Here is a 21368-nt window from a genome sequence, read left to right on the forward strand (position 1 = left end):
CATTTCTCCACCAAATGAGCTGGAAAACATTGGCAAATCACTGCTGGTGCTGTGATGTTATGATCTGGTTCTGTGGTATTTTAAGTCACGCTGCTTGTTTGAGTCCAGGTCTGAATAGCATCTAACATGAGCAGGAACATTTTACTAACTGATACATTCCACATTAAAAATGTGTAGTTGAAATAAAACACTTTGAAAATATGGCATGCCCGTGTATGCTCCATCTAAAACTATTTTAAACTATTAATTTAGAGTCTATTAATTCCGAGGCTATACATGCAATATTTATACTTCATAAAATGCATTTGTCACCACAGGACCATTAGAAATTACCAAGTGGAGACATGACGCTGATTAAAATGAGTAAAATGACTTTTCCCCAAAAAACCTGTGAGGGTGATACAAAAGCTAATGTGTATCAAATTCCCAATCGACAAAGTTAAAAAATATTAAGCAAATATGTGATATTGCAGAATATTGCTTTATCATGAGATAACTGACTTATCCATAATGTTTTTAGAACTGGTGAGAATTATCTAACATTCAGTTTTTTTAGGACGAGGAATCTGTATCCAGCTTTTAGCGGTTAAAAGTAAACAATCCTCATATGAACACACCAACAATTCCAGTGCCCTCGTCAGGTTGGATTGCCAGCTATTTGACATTCTCCACCTCATTGCAAGAGGATTAAAAGAACATTGCAGCTTTTCCAAATAGTATTTATTGCATTCATGAAATGCTTTTACAAGCTGTTTACCCGCACATGTCCAGTAAATAAATGATTGTGGGAACGAACCTCTGTGTGTGCAAGTGAGAGAGGTAGGGAAACTCGAAGCCGAAAGCAACGTCAGCGTATGAAAGATGTTTTTTATGTTTGTGTGTTGTGTTTCAAGTATGCGTGTATGAACGAGATGTATCCTGTGGGGGGAATTCACAAAGAATGAATCGCGCCCGCTGGAGTTACCGTTTATTTGTACTTGGTTTCTGCAATGCTTTAGTGCCGATTCACTAAAGGAATTATGCAAATAAGGTTATGGTGGAAACGCGCCTACAATATCTGCGCAGACGCAGTTTGCACGGTGCAATTCTGGCAGGTACGGTCTGTGTTTTTGAAGGAGACAGAGATGACTGCATCTCTAAACAAAAATGACGCATTGTTTTATTGGCATAAATTGTAAAAGGAAAAAAATTAAGTAATGACACTTTTTAAGCGTAAATCGTCATAACACAGATCTATTTTAACAATGCAAAGTGGATGTTCACCGAATAAGCTACTGTGTGTTTGCATTTTAAAGTGTGCCAAATGTGAGCACACATGCCTCTTCTGTGTGTGGGGTCCTGGTTGTGCGTAGTGGATTGCGTAAGGGCAGAGAGAGAAAGAGAGAGAGAGACCTGCTTCAGTGATTAATGGGGGTCTTCTGTGAGACGCAACCAGGCGCCGAACACAATCACGGCCCCAGACTGACGCTCAAACAGACTTGTCCTTCACATGGAAAAGAGAGGGGGCCACTCCTCCCTCCTGCTCACAACCCTGCCTGGCTACTTCCTCTCCTGCACCTCCCTGCCGATTGTTCACCAGGAAGGGAGAGGGAGTAAAAGAAAGTGTCAGCACAACAGCCAGTATGTGCGTTGAGGCTGGCAGTGAAGCGGGGAGTGTAAAGCCTGCTGGTTTTAGTCTCAGTCCCGGCTGTACCTCTTTTCTAGTGCTTATAAACAGGGTTTTCGAAAAGACTTTAACCTGGGTGTACTCTCAATAGGTCCTTTGTAGAAACGGATGTTTGGACACTGGCCCTCGGCAAACAGGACAACTTGGTTCCTTTCTCAGGCTCCGAGGGCAAAGCTGGTTTTAGTGTGAGAGTATTTGTGCGTAAGCTTTTTGTTGAGTTTTCACCTGTGTGCTTTTTAGCCTTAAAAATTCATGTCTTTAGCCAAAGTGACAGTGTCTTCTTCCCCCTGGATGTATTTAATCTCATTGCGGTGTCAGTGTCCTGTTGAAAACTGCTAACCATCAGTGATAGATTTGCCTTGTGGGGGGGGAACGTTATTTTCAATCGGCCCCCCTGTATTAAACCACGTCCTCTACTATGCAATATAAATGAGAGCGAGACATGGAGACGGGGGTGGGCGATCACTTCTTTCGCAAGCCATTCAATCGCCTCCCGAGTCAGCCTTTTGTTAACTTTAAATGACTGTGGATCCATTTAGTTAACCCAGCGCAGCCCAGGGGCACATTTCATCATTGGGCCTCTTTCAGGGTCCCTAATTGGGAAACACTGTTGTTGCCGCGGCACCTGCGGTTGGCCTGCACGTTGTTGTAGCCTTGGTTACAACACAGTGCTGAGGTCCTGCCAAACTCAGTCCTCTCGCTCTTTCACACACACACATTCCCTGTGCAAAGGGAAGACCAAGTGCAAATGAAATAGCATGTAGAAGTCACAGTATCCTGTTGAGTAACGTGTTTGTGGTCAGGTATGTTAAGTGTGAAATAGGTTTCTATTTTGAATAATTCAGACATTAGTAGGGATTCGGTTGATGCTAGATGTAGTAAGGAAAACTGGGATTAGTGGTTACATACTTAAGTGAATATTTCTTAGGTTGTTTATTTATTTATATTTGTTCAAGCGGTTTTCTTTATTCCCACATACCTTTCGGTATTGGTTGCAGAATTGCTTTTCCAGCTGTGCATTCGAAAGAAAATCAATTTGTGATACACCTTTTGTGACAACATGCCCCGGTAACATCTTACTTGTTTTGTATTGCTAGTTATTGAGATACGGGCCTTGCAAGAACTTTTCAGTGTGGCAGATCTCTTTTACAAGCTGAATTTTTCTGGTAAATGTTTCATAATCTATGGTTATTGTGAAAGATTGCTGTGTGGTTGATCGCACATTTGAATGGTTTGATCTTATCAGCCCTATACTGTGGAGCTTTTTCACATCTATGAAGAAAACCTACACTACAAAAAAGCAAGGCCTGTGACATTTTCATCTGTTCACATTATTTACATTATATACTTGCTGTTTTATAAATCAATTTAAAAAGTATCTAGTACATTTTCTTAAACAAGAATAAGAAATGGTTTATGAAATTCTATAATCGTAAAGAATTAAAACTTATTGCTTCTTAAAGGTGTGATTCATATCATTTCGGTTAGTCATCCAGAGCTATAAATATGCCTGTATCGGTTTATAAGTAAGAAAGTCAGATTCCTGTTCAACAGCTACTGTGTAAGCATGGAATGGAGCATTATCCAGCTATAGTGAGATGTTCAAACACAGCTTGTTATTCCAGTGTCTATTTAAAGGGACAAACATGCTTTGCAAGTGTGTCAGTAATAAGGAAGTACTCTGGTTTAGCAGGAAACTTTGCAGTGTCTTTAGTTTCCCTTTCTCAGAGGTAGAGTGTGACGTCTCATGGAGGTTTCGGTCAATGTCTGTTTACTCCTCCTATTTAGGTGGAAACTGATATTTAGCCTTTGGAAAGTAACTTGGAAACCACCTTCTCCATATAGTGAGGAAGCACTTTCTGACTTTATGAGAAAGAGGAAAAGAAAAGATAATTAAATAGAAAACTGTAATTAAAAAAAAATGTTACACAAACATAACAGATTTCTTAGAACGTGCACATAGAAGTAAACGGGCATAATATATAACTGTTGTTTTCCCACAGATTAAAAACAATTTTAGTTTCAGAAGGAAAACCACAAAATGCACACTCATCAATTATGTGTCTGTGTGTTTTAATCTAAGCACATGCAAAACAACGCACCAACATTCTCCCCTTGTTATTTTGGAAGTTTGATGTCAAACACAAATATGCAAGGCGTTGTTATCAGCATTGTGAAAACCGCCCATTTTACTGATAAAACTCAGAAGAGACTTGGAAAGCACGTGTGCAGCATGTAAACATTGCAATGAGGAAGTTCCTGCTGACATGATCTGAGACACACTCAACTGTGTTTGACTTCTGCTGGCTTATCTGCGTTGCTCTTAAAGATATGCTGAAGAACCTAATCAAAATGTTTGGAACATGCAAAGTATAGAATTGCAAGAAAGTAACAATGTGTAACAAATGTTTGTTTCGCCTGACCTTTTTATCGTTCTTGTACAATTCTGTGGTCCTAATTATTGTGGTAATATTTATATTCATGGAGCATAAATGTTTTAGTGTACATTAAGCTCAAGTAAAATTTTTGTTTATATAAATAATTACATTATATCGGTATTGCAAATAAACAAAAACTGAACAAATTTTTAAAAATATTTTCTGATTTTCACTGTCAGAAAATTCTAGAAACTTCTGTGGGGAAGGTGGGATGAAGCGATGATTTCCAACTACGTCTGGAAATTGGTTTGTGAGGACCGTATTTAGTCATAAAAGACAAAAAACGATCAAATGTACACTTGTAAAGTTTTAGATGACTCATTTTAAATAAATCTGGTGTTAATCTGTTGTTTTGAGCTCAGTGTTATGCCAGTACTTTATCATTTCTGCATACGAGTGATAATACCGACATATATAAATGTGTGAAAATGTGTTTTTTTTGTGAATTCCGTCAATGGAAAAAAAAGATGTGATTTTTGTATCCAGCATGTTGAACGTCATAAACAAACAAACAGCTTTTTAAAACGCTTTGTGCACATCCTGCAGATTAACATTGATAGACTTTTAATAAATAATTTAATAAAATACAAAATTTGTTCAAATAAATGGCTGTAGGTGATTAAATTTTCCAAGATTTCAATTCATTGTTTGTCCTGCAAACACTTCAATTATCTTTACATGTCTGTCAGCATGTTAGAAGGACAACCTATGACACAGATAGGCCTCTGTTCTGATGCCTCTGCTAAGATTTTGAACATTGATGGATGATCGGAGAGGAGATCAGACACTGTTGTGAAACTACAAAGATCTTTAACACCGGGTGGATGGGGGGGGGAGGATGGGGGTTGCGAGCCACTGTCTGGCTCTACAGCCATTTTAATCCACTTGTCACTCATCATTAACCTTTGCAGCTCTAAATTCATGGCCCTCCGTTCACTTTCTTCCGTGTTCCTTTGCAGAGACGAGTGGTTTTCATGCTGAAGAAGTTTGTCTGAAGATATATGCTTCGAAAAACGAACCTGTTTTTTGATCATTAATTGTTGAAATTAGGTTTTTATACACCTGAATCCACAACATGTTGACCTCACAGAGCTTTATTTGCTACTACGTTTAATAGAAATATTGTTTATAGTATAACCTGACATCTGTCAGACTCCAATCAGTAAATCAATATTTATATATACACAGTCTATAACAAACTGTAAATCAATGTTAGCGATATTGAATAAAATCACAGTGAAGGCATTACCCTGACAGCCCTGCAATGTTGCTACGTAAACAAAACCAGTTGAGTCTTTTCTTCTGCCTTTTTTTTCTCTCTCAGCTGCCAAAGACGTGCTCAGAAACTCAGAGAGGAAAAAAAACACACTTACAGGGATACATAATGAGTGTTTGTTGGGACTGAAAGGGCCTATTGGAATTACTGAGTGTCGTGCCGCAGATGTGACCAAGAAAATACCAACGCAGACTCTGAACCCCAATACATTATATTTAGAAGTATGAATCATATTTCTGATCCAGTCATCAAATATATTTAGAAGCATGTCATATTCAGATTACAAAGGAAAAAGTGTGAAACTTTGGGGAAAAGGAGTTCAATCCAAAATGAAATGGTGCTATTTAGTTGTATTTTGTCACTTAAGTAAGGTACATTTCCACAGGCTTCACATTGTTCGTCAAATGTCAGAAAAAACAATAGCAAACTCTCATAAAGTGTAAAATGTTCCCATGTCTTAAAAAACAAACAGTTCTTTGTCTTTGAACCCGTGACAAAGTTCCGGAAGGAAAATAGGCTTCACGTTTTTCAGCTCTTCTTTAGAGAGAGAGAGAGAGAGAGAGAGAGAGAGAGAGAGAGAGAGAGAGAAAACAGAAGTAAACTCCTTTAATGGGCATCTGATGATGTCATATAACTGGCTGGATCCGTCTGTCTATGAGTGAGGCAAAGTCTCTGTGTAGTAATTGGTTGGCAGTCAGTTGGGGGGAGGGTGTATCTGCTCTGCCTGCAGATTAACCCCTGTATAGAACTCAGCATTTGTTTCCCAAAGTAATGTTAAAGTTTATTAATTTATGTTATGTGACTTCTTTCTGATTCATATGCTGTTGTGTATGTGTCATATTGTGTTACTTAGATCAGGCTACATGTTTACAGACGTGCTACTGCTGAGCCGACTCATTTAATGACAGATCAGAGGTGAAGCGTTTGCGGCTGGAAATTTCCGTTCAGCTCTTGAAATTTAGCAGAAAAGTGACTGTAAACTTTTAGGATTATTATTCTGCGGACAGCATATATCATTCTGTAGTACTTAAAAAGTTAAAGGTAGTTTATTGTGCTTTATAATAGGTAGCAGTGAGAATACAGGGGACAATAGGGCAATAATTAGACTCCAGATCTGCAGTATCAGCACTAGTCTTAGCTACAGGTGACCAGCTGCCCAGTTTCGTGTTCGCTCCTTTGGGACAGCTGGAGCCATCAATCTGTTCCCAAAACATGCACTTCAACACGATGGTCCTGGTTGGGACACAATCAGTGTTTTCAATCCTGTGTGGAAGTTTGTTTTTTCTCCATTCAACAAGCATTTTTTGAGAGCTTTTCAACAACTCAAATTTAAATGTTCTGTGTCGAATGATCAAACTTTGATGTGCGCTTGTATGCACTGAACCTGGTTTAGTAATGTGTTTTACGTGAGTCAGTTCATGCGAGGTGCAGCTATGAACACGTGCAGCGATGGCTTTTTTCTTCCTGCAGATGGTAAGCATTGAGGCCCATTATTGTTCTCGTTGTAGGACGTCCTCCGCAGTAAAGTCTCTGGCACACTTTTAAAGACATAGTGGGTAATGTATGCAGGACTGGGCCGGTGGCCCTGGCAAAAGCATCCCCTTCCCCCATTGAGACTTCTTTCCTTAGAAGAGAAGACAAACATTTGTGAGTTGTGTTCCCTCTGCTTTATTAAAAGAGGCGATTCCTTTCCCGGCCAGGAATTTCTTTCGTGTGTATTCATCGATAGGATGGTTTCAAAATTAAGTAACAACAAAAACTAACATTGTGTTACTCTTCTTACAATGACAAACATTAACTCGGCCGCTGTGTTTTTCACTGGCTATCCTAAACAGTTATTAGCGTTAGTTTTGCTGGAGAGAGGTAAGTGGGGGAGTTTTCCACGAGGAAAACTACATGACAGAGTCGTGTGACTTCCACACAGTGTTTAAAAGCATGACAGGCAAAACAGGACATTGATCTACACTCTCAGATACTTGATAACACTTTTTAAAGACTCTGAATCTAATACACCTACTAATTTATAAAGCAACATTGATAAATCACACTAATATTTACAAGATGAACGTAAAGATACCAATGATGTGATTTCAGAATGCACTCAAGCATCTCTATTGTTATATGGATTTTGCCTGTTGCTAACAGTTTGATTTGTGTATTAAAACCACAGCAGAATGCCAGTTCCCAGCATGACACCAGACCTGCTTAGCTGACTGTAATTAGTTTGTGGATAACGAAACAAAATTCCTTTTATGAGACCCTAAGTTCCTAAGTCCTTTAAAACGAGGACCATCTACGATCCTGATTTAACCACACAAACAAATGCAATCTTTTGGAGGCACCACCCAAACACTTTAGTTTTATTTTACACCTGCGTTTACATAAGCAGCACACCCTTTTCCTTAGAAAACGAAAGTAAACTCCACCTACCAGTTCACACCACTTTCATAATACTACATTAGTGGAATTTTGTGTCATGCAGATGAGGGCTGTTACTGATGATGACTGGTATGAAAACTGAAACATGGCAGCGATGGTTCAAGAAAGAGAAAACATGACGTATTGTACCTGTGTATACAGTAGAAAATGATCCTGCCAGGATTTGAGGATCAACCACAGCGGCTGATGTGAACCCAAAGTTAAACTTCTATCTTCCCGACTCTATTAAATCTAAAAAATGCAGTCTAATTCCTAATTCAGGAGTCAACATACTCGCATCAGTATTACCAATGAATAAGGCAATAGTTAACAAGTTTTAGTTTTAAATGATGCAACAGCTTTGCAAGGTTTACCACTAAATGATGGAAAATAATACCAAGATATGAGACTCATTCATTCAGTGGAGGTTGATTCAGCATCCAATGAATAACAACATCAAATAGAATGGACAAATATACAGGTAATATGTTATATTTAATGTATACAAACTAAGACAAGTATTTAACATTTTATTTATTCACTTAGCAGCATTTTCAATTGTTTAGTTTGGTAACTTAATTATTACACATCATAACCACTACATACAACAAAACAGCATCAAGGCAAAAAACTCTCTCTCCCTAAACGTGATGTAATGTACTAACATGATACAATAACTGTATTTGGGCGGAAACTATGTTTACAAGAGCGCATTTTTTCATGGTAATGAAAGATTTATGGTTCCCATAACCTGCGCTTATTGTGTTCCGGTGCTTTCTCTATAATGTTACTATAGTGATTCTCTGTCAGGATGCGAGCGCGCCAGGAGGAGTGTCGCTCCGCGCGGAAGCGGCGCGTGGGCAGTCTCTCCCTCTGTCACCGCCTGCGTCACACGCCAGGAGGGAGTTTTCCACTGACGAAAAGACTGCGCTGCTCCGCCGTCTGCTTCAGACAAGAGGAACAGCTCCAGCGGCCGCACGCCGAGCGCACAATAGCCACACACAGCACACGGGGATCTCTGTACGGATAAAATCCCGATCGTATTTTTGGATTATTACCGGTTCAGCGCCATCGATATCCCGATATCACTAATGCTGATCGGACACGTTATTGGTGAGTACCGGAGATCGCTGTTGTGTAACGTTACACTTGTAATTTGTCGTATAGCCAATCGGCAACGTTACTGGAGTCCAGCCAAATAGTTCAAATGTCCTCGTAAGTGTAAACAGATGAAAAAATGTATATTGTAGCGATTTTAATTAGAGAAGTTAAAGGATTTGCTGTTGGCGTATAAAGAACAACTAAAGTTTGCGCTACATGGCATTGTCTTAATGTTAGTCAATGTAACGTTATTGAACACACACATTCTGTGATTTATATTTCAGTAAAGAACTTTGTGTAATTGTATCTGTTTGTTTGTTTGTTTGTTTTAGTGCATGTTAACTGTGACAATAGAGGCGCGTGTGTTCAGATTAAATCCCATTGGCAGATTTTAAATGGCTGTTAGTCTTTATTAAATGATAATTCCGAGTTCCGAGTTGGAACATTTGGCGCGGAATTCCATAGTGGACCTTATGCGTGACGTTATCCGATACGCCGTAATTGCTGGCGTGGATGCGTGTGTGTATGTGTTGAGTGAATTCCTCGTTCGCGTTTATAGTGCTGCTGTGTCTTCTGAAGCGAGAGCGACTCCTTAAGGTGCCACACCGTATCATTTCAATTGAGCGTGCATGCAGACCTGCGCTCAGCCTCATTTGCACTTTCTGTCCTCTTTGTGATGTCACGAGAGCATGCGAGGTTGAGCACACGTCTGCGGCCAGACGCTAGTTATCATTTGATTGACATCAGTCAATCACGAGGGGAAGACATGATCAGGTGATCAACCACTCGTGAGGCGTGATTGGAATAATTGATGGTGTCATTTACACTAATGTTCTCGTTCACATCGGTTTCGACTGATTACATATTCATTGGATGTTTATTGTGTTCCTTTGCCTTTTTGGTACGTCATCGGCGTTTTAGGGATTCTTGAATGAAAACTAGCAGAAGTATTGATAATCTTACTGAAACTTAATTGAAAAGTTACTGCGTTTACAAATGAGCTCGCTTGTAACTTATGTCTGGTTATGTTTTGAAAATAGTTTTTGTGTATGTTTAATAATAGAGTAAGCAGAGTTTAATGTTGTCTTTGGCTTGTTTCTTTGTGCGCGAGCGCATATTCCTGTCTATCAGTTTAACGGTATGCTGTGGCTGTCTCGCGCGCGACCTCACTTGGACTATTTGTGGGACTGATGGGTATCTTTTTTCCTTTCCAGTTAACACGGTTTTATTTTTTAAATCCATTATCTGTGATAATAATTGCCGCCCAATTTGGGATATCGGTAGGAAACGATGTTGCACATGCACGTTGTTGTTTTGAATCGGATTCGTAAAGTTAAATGAGCTCACGTGATTTGTCTTTTAACACTTCTGGGATTGTAATGTGTTACTCGCACGTGTATTGTGGACAGTCCACCAGCTGTGAGCATTAACTAATAATGAGTCATTTAACTGATCTAAGTGGCACGAGGACCTTTTCTTGTTCATTTTCATAATCTTTAAAATAATCATTTATCTAAACCAGTCATAGACCTTTAACTGATATCTGTACCATTAGTGGACGCATCATGTTATCATATTAACAAGGTGGGGTTCCCTGTTTTATGCATTTTGTGTGGTGCGTTTGTGATTGGGGGAGGTGGTGGTCTTGATGTCTCTAAAACAGAGGGACCCCATCTGTTTTGTCACTCCAGCATTCATCTTGGCTAGTGAGGTACCAGTGAGTGCCCCAGACATGAATTGACCCCGGAGCTCCCCCACCCTTGAAACCCTCTCACTCTCTCTCTCTTGGGAGTCTCATAGAAAGCTTGTATTTGTTTAGGTTAGTACAAAACTCGGCAAGCCGATGTCTTCTCTGTAAAGTTTCACTTTACGCACACTGTTGGAAGTTTGCATTTCGGATATCGATGCAAATTGTTCAGTGTGTGATGGAAAATCTCTTTGTTGCCACGCTTTCCACACGTTGAATTGTGAAACGTGAGGAGCAATTTGTTCAAAACATCGGTCTGGTGTTGTTTACTCACTTTCAGAGACTTCATTGTTTTTGACTATTTAGAAGTTACAAAAAAAGTTGGCATATTGTCATTTAACACAAAAAATCTTTCCACATCTTCAAGCTTTTATTCTCTTGTTTGGTTTTGTTTGTGGCATTCACAATCTCACAGTTTAACTGTAAATTGTAAATTCGAAACACAGTGTAAGCGAGCGTCCATTCAGCTTTTACTAAGAGGCATGTGAATCCTCATCCCCACCCTTATAATGTAATCTTCGATGATGCATGTTTTAAATATTATACGCCTCATCGGGTGTTTTTATAGGTATCCCTGTCTGAGATAGATCCTCTTTGGGAATAGTGGTTTGGACTGCACGGGCACATCTGGGATAGATGGGCCATTTTCCTCCATTACAGAATGTGTCACAGTGCTACGGGAGAATTCCTGTGGGCTGGAGACATCACATTATTTATTTGTTTAAAGTTCTCGCCAGCTACCCTCCTCCCACATCAGTGTACGTTCCTTTTTGGGATGAATGTGTACTCGGCACGGGATCTGTTCAGGAACAGAATGTCTCTGGCATAGTTGAGCATCCAGAGTTCTGATGACCAACACAACACGTTTCTCCCTCCTCCCCTTGCCTGCAGTTCCTACGGCCTCACCAGTAGGAGGAGTTCTGTTTTATTATTTATCTCGTCTAGATTGTGGCGTCATTTTGGCAACTGTTCGTCGCTGTATTATTTCAACTCGATTGCAGTTATTGTGGCAGTGATTTTTACACCTTTAAACCAATACAGCCGCAGTGATCCCCTTAAGATTATCCAGGGACATACTGGTGCATGCTTTTAGGCCAGTCTAAATATTTTCCTCTCTGGCTTGGCTGTTAAGAGACTTAAGACTCTCCAGAGTTAAGATCCAGCTGTCATAAAACACCTGCACAACTACCCAAAGTCTTCAGGACTGAAGGAGTGGAGTTAAATAGCCCTGAGCTACATGCTGCTTGCTTGGTTATCTTTTGTGAAGGTGCTGTGAGCTGGAGGGACAAAGTCAACTCTCTTGCATAAGAACAGGTCAGGATTCCACTGCTTGTCGGCGTGAGCGGAGAAGTCAGCAGTTTAAACATTTTGCAAGGTGATTTGAGTTATTTGTACACTCTACTTGGACTCCAAGCGCTGGTGAGTTTGAATGAAGCTGGTTTCTGTGCATTGTTTCTCAAACCGTCTCAACCCTCTGCTGACAGTTTATAATTCAGCAGTCTTCTGCATCCGTGGGCATTCTTGATGTCCTTCTAGTGCACAAGATTTACATGGTGACAACAACACAGAGAATACCTCATCGGGCACTGTTGCTATTGGAATGGCAGCTCTGCATAATTTATGATCAAGTGCAAATATCTCACCTGCTCAGTCTCATCTAAGTGTCTGGGATACATCGCTGGTGACAGCCCCTGCTTTGCTTTCTCTACATCTGTCCTGTGTTGGATTTATGGGTTGGCTGCTCATTTTTTATTTGCGTTTCAAGATTTTCTCAGATATCACGAATATATTTTATCATTGCCAGTGTGTTCAGTGCAATAGGACAAGCACTAGATTGACTTCCAAATGAGCTCTCCATCCCCCGTGCGTGTATCCCCCTCCCGCTTGTTCCTGGGATTAGCCCGTCACCATTGTTTCTGCCTGTTAAGCAAGATTAACAAATCAATGTGTCAGGTAGACCGCTGTAAAGAGACACCCAGGTCCTGCTCTCGCCCCCGCTATCTCTCATCTGTCCTGTGCCGTTTCCCCCTCTCTCCGTAATTAAAACTGCATTGCTTTCTCAGGGAATGCTGATGCTTTTGTGTTTGGTTGTAGATCTTTGCTCTGCTAAACCTCCGTGCAAGACTGAACCGGGGCCCATAAAGCAGTAGATGCTGTGTGCAGGTGTTCTCTGGAGACACACACGGTAGATTGTCTAAAAACGGCGTGCAATGAAAAGGCGAAAGGCAATTTCCCAGTCAAATGAGTAGATTAGGGTGAATTCTTTGTCATTTTGTTGTCTTCTCTACCTGTGGTGAGAGTATCGTCTTCGTTTAATGTCTCGCTGTTTAAATGAAAGACTTCCTTCATCAGGACCTCTGATGGCCCAAAGGCTTGTCTGTACAGAAAGCCTGCTTGTTTTCAAGCAAGATGTAGCTTGTAAGGGTTTGAACTTGGTGCTTGATCTGTTTTCATGCAAATGAGGACTGATCTGGACACAAACTGTTTGCAGTAAAAATAGATATCTTTAGTCTCTAATGTGAATTTTTGAATGCTTAGCCGCTTGTCTGTTTTAATACCCGTCAGCTGCATGTACGAAACGATCATATGCAGACTATTGCATAATGTTCCACTGAGCAATAAAAAGTGTTTGACGTTTGGAGAGCCCGTACAGTTCAAATACTGTTTGCAAGGTGCTTTTGGCTGGTGTTGCACGAGCTAATACGTTTAGTGAAGCAAGCAGGCTGCCATGGTTGGTCCTTTGAAGTTATTGTCAGGTATAGACACAGATGAGACCTGCCTTGCGCATGTCGGCAGTGACATTTGGCACAGAAGTTGTGACTGAATGTGCAGACGGTACAGCCCTCGTCGTCTGGCACGTTTACGATGACAGCACTAAAGTGTGAAACACAGAAACCTGTGGGAAAGAGAGGTTTTCTTTGCTGTCTAGCCGAAAGATCATCTTTTCTCATTTCCTTCACATTTACATTTATTCCTTTGGCCTTCGAATGTGTTAATTTAACATCCTATTGTTAATGGTACGATAATGTATTGTGCTGTGCGTTCGTCAGGAGGGTTAAGTTGTACTTCTATATGTTTGTCCTTCAGATTGTCACTTTATTTAAATGCGTGTGATATCGCCATCTTTTCTTTTTTAAGATGCATTTAATAGCAATGACATCAGAAAATATAATAAATATTCCAAAGATGATGCGAGTCAGTATTTGACTCATTCTGTATGGGAGAAATAAAGATGTCGTTGGATGTCTCATTAGTTTTGGATGACACATTGCAGTGTGAGATGAGCTCTGTATCTAATCTGCCGATTACATTGTGTGCCACTTTTTTCTGTAGTGACTTAAGAAAAAGCTTTTTGCTTTACGTATGTGTTATCTCTCACAATCCGACTTGTGGGAGGAAATACCAGCACACAGAAAAGTAGCGCCAGCTGCACTTTGTACAGGTCATTTCTAGAAAAGACTAGTTTACTGAAGTTCATTTTTTTGTCGGTTTGCCCAAGCAGCAGTGAAACTAATCTTTAAATCAAACCCTTTCCTTCCTTTCTTCCATTCTGCCGGTTTCAGCATGAGTTTGTGTGTGTGACTGAGAGGCAGAGGCTGAGGTGAACTAGCTGATGGGGGTTTATCTCGGTGCAGAGAAACAACAGTTCAAAGCCGGCGGTATCAAATGATGGTGTAAATGATGCCTTGTTGCACTGGATCTGACTTTGAAAAATGGTGCGCATCGGCTAGTCTCTTCCTGCCAATGGATTGATTGCTTTTATTGCCCAATATGCAGCAGGAGCAGTGACATGCATTCTGACCTTACGTTACAAATTTGTTTACCATGGCAAGCTGTACACACATTTATTGCAGAGTCTAATAAAATGAATTTAGCAGCCGTGTAATGGTCTCAACTGGCCTACGGATGGTTGGGTATATATTTTTAGTGGGTGTCATCGAAATCCTTGCACCTCTTGGTGGCTATGTATTTAATCACCCCCCAAATCAATGAGTTTGTCTTGCTGATTGGATTGTGGAGTGAGTGAAGGGCTTGGTAATTGTTGACTAGCACCGGAGGGACGTGATTGATTGCTTCCTGTTTTCCTCAGCGCTCCGAGACTGCATAAAGCGGTCAGCTGGTTGTCGAGAGAGAAACAGCCAGTATTAAAAACAGCATGGATGTTTGGTTTCTATTAGGACAAAGAGAAGGCCTCGGATATTATCCGCTGATGTGGATGTGCCGAGCACCGCTTTCAATATAGATACAGTGTTTTCCAAAGAAAAACAAATTAGGCTTCGCCTAAGGGCGGATCAGATGTGCAATGTAGAGCCTTTGCAATGTACTTTCAGGATATCCCTTTGTATTCATGTAAATGATTGTATTTGTTTAAAAGAACATACGCTGATGGCTCGGCTTATTGTGTTAACACTTTAATAATGCTTTCTGTCTTCTCTTGTGTCTCGCAGATCATCGACACTAGCGCCATGAGCGGGGTTCTCAAGAGGAAGTACGAGGAGGTGGAGGAGGACCCATGCTATTCCTCCTCCTCCCCCTCCTCTCTCTCCTCCTCCGCCTACTCGGAGTGGGACTCAGGTGGGGAGAGCTGCTACTCGGACACCTTGGATTCAACCCCCAGCAATCCGAGCTCTCCAGCAACAACATTTAACAGTGAGTTTCACCCCACGATTCCAAATCTCGGGGATGCAAAATATTTGGACCCTATTGATTTTTTTTATAGCACATGACATGGCCCTGCATGCTAGCTGCAACATGCATAAGGTCTGCATGACTTATCTCAGTCCCGTGCCACCGTCATGTCCTACCTGATAAGACGTTATTGAGATATGGGATAAAGAGTCTCGCCTGGCAGTCAGGGCTCTGGATGAAACCAGTTACACAGATACCGTTTACCCAGTCTGTCTGTTCAGGAGGCTGAAGGTATTTTGCTGCACGTTGGGTAGGGGCGAAGGAGGGAAGGCAAGCAGTTGTGAGTTTCCCTGGACGGCAAGGCAGCGAGCCAGCTAGTGTGAACACAGCGTTGTCTGAGCACTGGGCACGAACCCAGCACAGGTGCTGAGAGAGGGACAAAGAGGGTGTGCAGGAAGAAAAGAGGAAGGGAAATGATACGGTCGTCTGGTTGTGTTTATGAAACGGAGAAAGTGGCCGAATAGACCCGAGTCAGTGTAGATGTCATATTTGATGGGTTGCCTGTACTGTATTTGATTGGAACCATAGTATTTTTCGCATCTTAATTTTTACACTAAACAATGACTCCATAGAGCGCATTAAAACAGGAAGTTCAGTACTGGAGAACATTACAAACTATTACAACAGTCTCAAATGTTTAGGGCTGTTTGAGGTTTCTTTTCCGATCTTCCTAAAGTCCTCTTAGATGAGAAAACATATTTGCACAGGCTCCTGATAGGGAAATTGTTCACGGTTGGATTCCCACCAGATTGCACGTGTAATGTAAACCGGCTGTGGGGACAGTAGGATCCATCCCCTTTGATAACAATCGGTTTGCTGGCAGCCGTGAGGGAAAAAATGCTCTCTGCTCGCACAGAGGTTAACAATTCCTGCAAAAGAATAAATGGGAGAAAATACAAACTGCTCATTTCCACATGTGGTTTGTCCATATGGTTTTCTTGCATACTGTATGAAGAAAAGTCCCCTTTTAAACAGCGAGACTATGACCTATGACATTTGACTGAAGTCTGATTGTTGATTTTAGCCGGCTGTAGGAGGTATTTGCAGGGGCGATGGGAGTGTAAAGATGGCACGTCTTATAAAAAGATGGGGTGTGTTTTATAAAAAGCTACTTCGCTCAGTAAGCTTACCTTAAGTTTTTGTAGGAGCCTCAAAGTTTCAGATCCAATTTTGGAGGCTAGGCGGTCTTTGCACACTTCAGCGCCAAGGGGAAATTCCTGTGTGGATTGTTTGTCAGACATGAGTTATGAGGAATGCCGTTGTCTTCACAATGGATTCTAGAGAAAAATATTTTACGGACTGTTAGCTCTGGTTCTGTTCTGATAGGTGCCTATCTATTGATTTGCTATGTGTGTTCTGCCACCTAGTGGCCATTTAGCACAACAGCGAAACGTTTATGTGATCTGGATGTTTACACAAGAGACTCAGCCACTCCACGTCTTCCCATTAGGCCTGGCACACTTCCTACTCAAATACTCCCAGTGAGAAGCTCCGAAAAGAAGGCTTTTTTTTCTTCCAGCACACTCTGACATGTGCCTTTTTATTTTCCATTAGGAAATTCCATTCCATGACTGTGTTTGCCCACTGTTTTCCACTAAACCAATAGGGGAAACATGACACCCTGTCATGAAGAAAACACCTTATGTTTTTCCTCTTTTCCAGCCACGTCCATTCTGAAGAAAGCCAAGCGCACGCGACGAGGAAACGTGCAGTTCGACCAGGTGACGGTTTTCTTCTTCCCGCGCTGCCAGGGCTTCACCAGCGTGCCCAGCCGTGGAGGCTGTACCCTCGGTATGGTGCAGAGACACATCGCCCAACAATGCTACACGCTGGCTGAGTTTGCTGTGGAACAGCGCCACCTACGGAGGGAGAAACTTAAAAACAGAATGAAGGAGGAGAAACTGGAAGCTCTCAAGCTGAAGGTATTGAGTCAGAAATTGAATAAATGAACATACAATGGAGTTTAAAAGTTTCAGATCATTTAAATTAGGTTTGCATTTTTCTAACTTTATTCTATCTTGGTTGGAAAAAATTATTTGCAAACTTGTACTGAGTAAGATGTTAACCCTGCAATATTCTTTACATGGCAGCTAACTAAAAACGGTACCCAAGAATCAGAAGAAGCTGAGAAGTTGACTGTGGATGACATCCCCGAGGATGAAATCGACCTCAGCGGCGTCAACCTGGGGGACGGGTCCTTCCTCCATCCCTACCCTTCAAAGAAAAGGCACGCTATTCTGAAAGCAGCTGGCGTTAAGAAAATCGATAAGGAGGAGAAGCGCCAACTGCACGAGCTGCGCATGTCGAGGGAGGACTGCGGGTGCGACTGTCAGGGCTTCTGTGAGCCAGAAACCTGCAGCTGTAGTCTGGCTGGGATCAAATGTCAGGTGAGGGCTTCCTTAGGCCATTAAACGCTTCCAATCCCAACTGAGGTTACAAGCAATATTTACAGGTATCGCTTTCCAAATACACTAATGTAATTTGATTTTTGGCTTCACAGATGGACCACTCATCCTTCCCCTGTGGCTGCACTAAAGACGGTTGTGGGAACACGCAGGGCCGCATCGAGTTTAACTCTAGCCGAGTTCAAACCCACTACATTCACACTATCATGAAGCTAGAGCTGGAGAAGCGTCTGGAGGAACACGCGCCTGACTGCACCTCCCCAGCATGTCCAGCAGAGGGCAGCACCATATCTGAGAGGCCGACGTTCCACTTTAGTTCGGAGCATGTGGCTGCTGGTGAGAACAGCTGTAGCAGCGACATGACTGATTCATCTAGATCTTCAGGACAAAGCGAAGACTCTGAAGGTGTCGAAAGCTGTCGGAGCGAGCAGTCATCGCTGGATGTCGATGAAAATGGACTGACGAGAATTTTAAGCTTTAGCGACACTGACGAGGATTTTTCTGGTAGGGATGGAGACACCAAAAGTAGCAATGATAACCATCAGCAGAGGAGCGAGTCGATGGGTTACGGGATCTTTAGCACAGCCGACAACAAACTCGGCGCATTCCAAATGGACTCAAACACGAATAACAGTCATACAACCATGTCTGAGCTTTTGGACGAGAACGCTAATCAAGGCAACGCTCTATTCCACAGCGGGTCCGTACCGCACACCCCCTCGCCCTCCATAGATCGTTCGGCCAGCTATATGGACCTAAGCCTCTCTTCAGAGTCAGACCTGGAATTTTTTGATGAGTTTCCTTGTCTGGGACCAAGCTCGCTGTACAACTCCCTGAAGGAGTACGAGCACGTGGACAACTTCTTTCAGTTCCAGTTGCCTAGTTACCCCAGCCTTCCTCCAGCTGCCGACCAGGGCACCTGTTTCCTGGAGTCTCTGATAGGCTTGTCCGATTCTGTCCCAGAACCCCCTGCCAACTTCACGGACAATCAGATGCTGGAGGACGCCATGAAACTGTCTGTTATGGAATCTGTCAAAGTCTAGGGGACGCTGTTTTTGAACGAACACTGGGGGGTTGTAAATGAATTGCATCTTTTTTGGTCCTTGAACAGCTCTCCAGCGCTAATATTTGCATTATCTGCCTTTAAGATGTTAGCAAAGCATTAAGTTATTATAACAATCTTTATTATCATTATTTGTATTGCCATAGTAGTGGCAGCTAACATTTCAGTTCAAAAGAAGTCTGGCCGACTGATGTTTTGGAAGTGGCCCAGAAGGTGAAGAGTTTCTCACCCACATTGTTGGTATTATCTATTATCTATTACTATTATTATTATTGCTCAAGTTATTTATATGAATTCAAAAGGGGCACAGATCGGAGTCTTGAAGTAGTGCTGATTATGTATCTCAGGGACTTTTTCTAGCTTTCGGAAGCAATGCAATTTGACCATCGCTGTTATAAATCTCATTTGGCTTTTTCTGAGAATTTCCCCCAAAACACAAAACAGCATTTAATGGCCCCTTTGGGAGGTCTCTGTTGCTTTTGGACTATATGGTGGTCTGTACTTTATTGCGAAGCTAGAGGAAACTCCTGTTCTACAAATGGCTCCTTGGGATTTTTAATGGTACACGAATCCCCCCCCGAGGCTCCTCAGTTAGCACTTTATCTGTGAAAGAAAACGAACCAATCAGACAACGGATGGCTCAGTCTCGTTTTGCCCTGTTGTCTTTGAGTTTAAGATTATTTTCATACAACTTGTGGTGTTCATCATCAGCACAAAGAAAGCGAGCGTTGTTTCTAATTTATTACACACACCACAGATATCTCACTTGGAAATCGTATTCATTATGGAAAAGCATAATACAACTGTGATATCTATTGACCATTGCTTTTATTTATTCTTGCCGAGTTATTTATTCGTTTTTTCCTTGAACGCCAGCTAAATATATCTGAGCCACACTGTGCTCTGGAGAAGTGGAAAAATGCAGCTTTTTAAAGAAATAACATTTTGGGGCTCTGTTCACACTTCCCACCTTAAATACATTAACCTGTGTGAAGCACATCTTTATGTCCTGTAATAATGTTTGTAGCTGTGGAGAAAGGGGCACCAACAGCAAAGTATTTAATTATCTATTCTATTACTATTACTATGAAGTAACACTTTGGTTAAATTATTTCACAGTTTGCATTTCAGCAGGACTTAATTTATTCATTGCTTGGGCAATAAAAGATGATGGTGTGTTTAATAAAAAGGTTTACTCTTTGTGCCTGTTTAACACAAGGAGCCGCCGCGGTTTAATGAACAAGATTCTTAAATAGCTGATGCTGTATAACCTACCTATTGAATCAATTGTGGGTCTCTTGCCTACGATATAGAGAATTAACATTTTGTAACTATGTAGATTTGAGAGAATTCTAATCTGTATTATTGACAAATTATTTTATTAAGAAATGAAATCCACAATGTTCTTCAAATATGGAAACATTTGTAATATATGAATAGAGCTAAATTTATGCTCGAGCAGGTTATTAAAGCCAGGCATAAGGCAGGTGTTTGCATAGTAAGAACACAGGCACAGAAATATTTCTTTCAAGTGTCTTTACAATGTAACTACCTTAAAGAATTTATCCAGCTAAATTACTCCGAATGGTTGGGCAGACACAACTGACAACATGAATTGTGGGTATCAATTAGTCGTTTCAAAAACGTCCTGTGGATTAAGCCTGCATATGTTATGCAATATGTACCATATTATGCAAATGCATTGGAGTTGCCCATATTGTTTCCACTTCAAAATGAAGTCCGATAAAGATTTGTATGTTTCTGAATGAGTTGGAAGGAACTGAGCTAATGTACATATCCAACCATCCAGACTTAAGCTGTTGGAGCAGCCTTGTTTGACCTAATAAGAGCATTTGCATGCCAAATCTGTTTATACATTCGTCTCCATACTACATGTTTAGAGAGCAGAAATGCACAATCAGTAATGTATTCGCTTTTTTGCCTTCATGTGCTGTTCTTGAAATCGATTAGATTCATATCCATGGCCAAGTGGGCATGGCCACGTTCATTCAAGTCCAATTTATTCCCTTGTAAAGATGCATCACCTCATCACGGTGGAAAAATGGTATTTATTAGTCATGACCTGGTGTATGTTTTGATCTCTGACGCTTTGCAAAGTGTTTCTTACTTCTGCCTTTTTGTTGTATATATTTTCTGCTTACATGAAGACGAAAACCAAGCAGTTCTTTTTATATTATATATTTTCACGCTTAACAGTTTCAAGCTGTTCATTTCATGTCATTTGACGGTAGTTTGTTCCTTCAAAATAAAAGTCCAGCTTTTTGTTAAATCGTTGTTTGCCCTGTTCTTGAATGTCTATGACTGAGGAAAAAACTGTCTTAAAGGGATATTTCTCTCAAAAATTAAAACGGAGCAGACAGATTTTGTCCCCCATTGACTACCATAGTAGGAAAATACAATGGTAGTCAAAAGTGTCCCAGAACTGTTTGCTGTTCTACATTCTTCAAAATGTCTTTTGAATAAAGTAATTAGTCCTACTATGGGAGACAACTGGGGCAAAATCTGTTTGCTTACAAGCATTCTTCCAAATATCTTTCTCTGTGT

The 21368-nt window shown here is 41.1% G+C and overlaps 1 protein-coding gene across 1 annotated transcript; it reads left to right on the plus strand.

Moving 5' to 3' along the window:
- The first annotated feature begins 8726 nt into the window (after positions 1–8726).
- Positions 8727–21093, plus strand: csrnp1b (cysteine-serine-rich nuclear protein 1b). Its single transcript, XM_056738195.1, has 5 exons — positions 8727–8911; positions 15095–15296; positions 16998–17257; positions 17426–17722; positions 17836–21093. The coding sequence occupies exons 2-5, from the start codon at positions 15113–15115 to the stop codon at positions 18781–18783; spliced, it is 1689 nt and encodes a 562-aa protein (XP_056594173.1). The 5' UTR covers positions 8727–8911; positions 15095–15112; the 3' UTR covers positions 18784–21093.
- Positions 21094–21368: the final 275 nt, after the last annotated feature.

This window comes from Triplophysa dalaica, chromosome 23, assembly GCF_015846415.1.
Source record: "Triplophysa dalaica isolate WHDGS20190420 chromosome 23, ASM1584641v1, whole genome shotgun sequence".
NCBI lineage: Eukaryota > Metazoa > Chordata > Actinopteri > Cypriniformes > Nemacheilidae > Triplophysa > Triplophysa dalaica.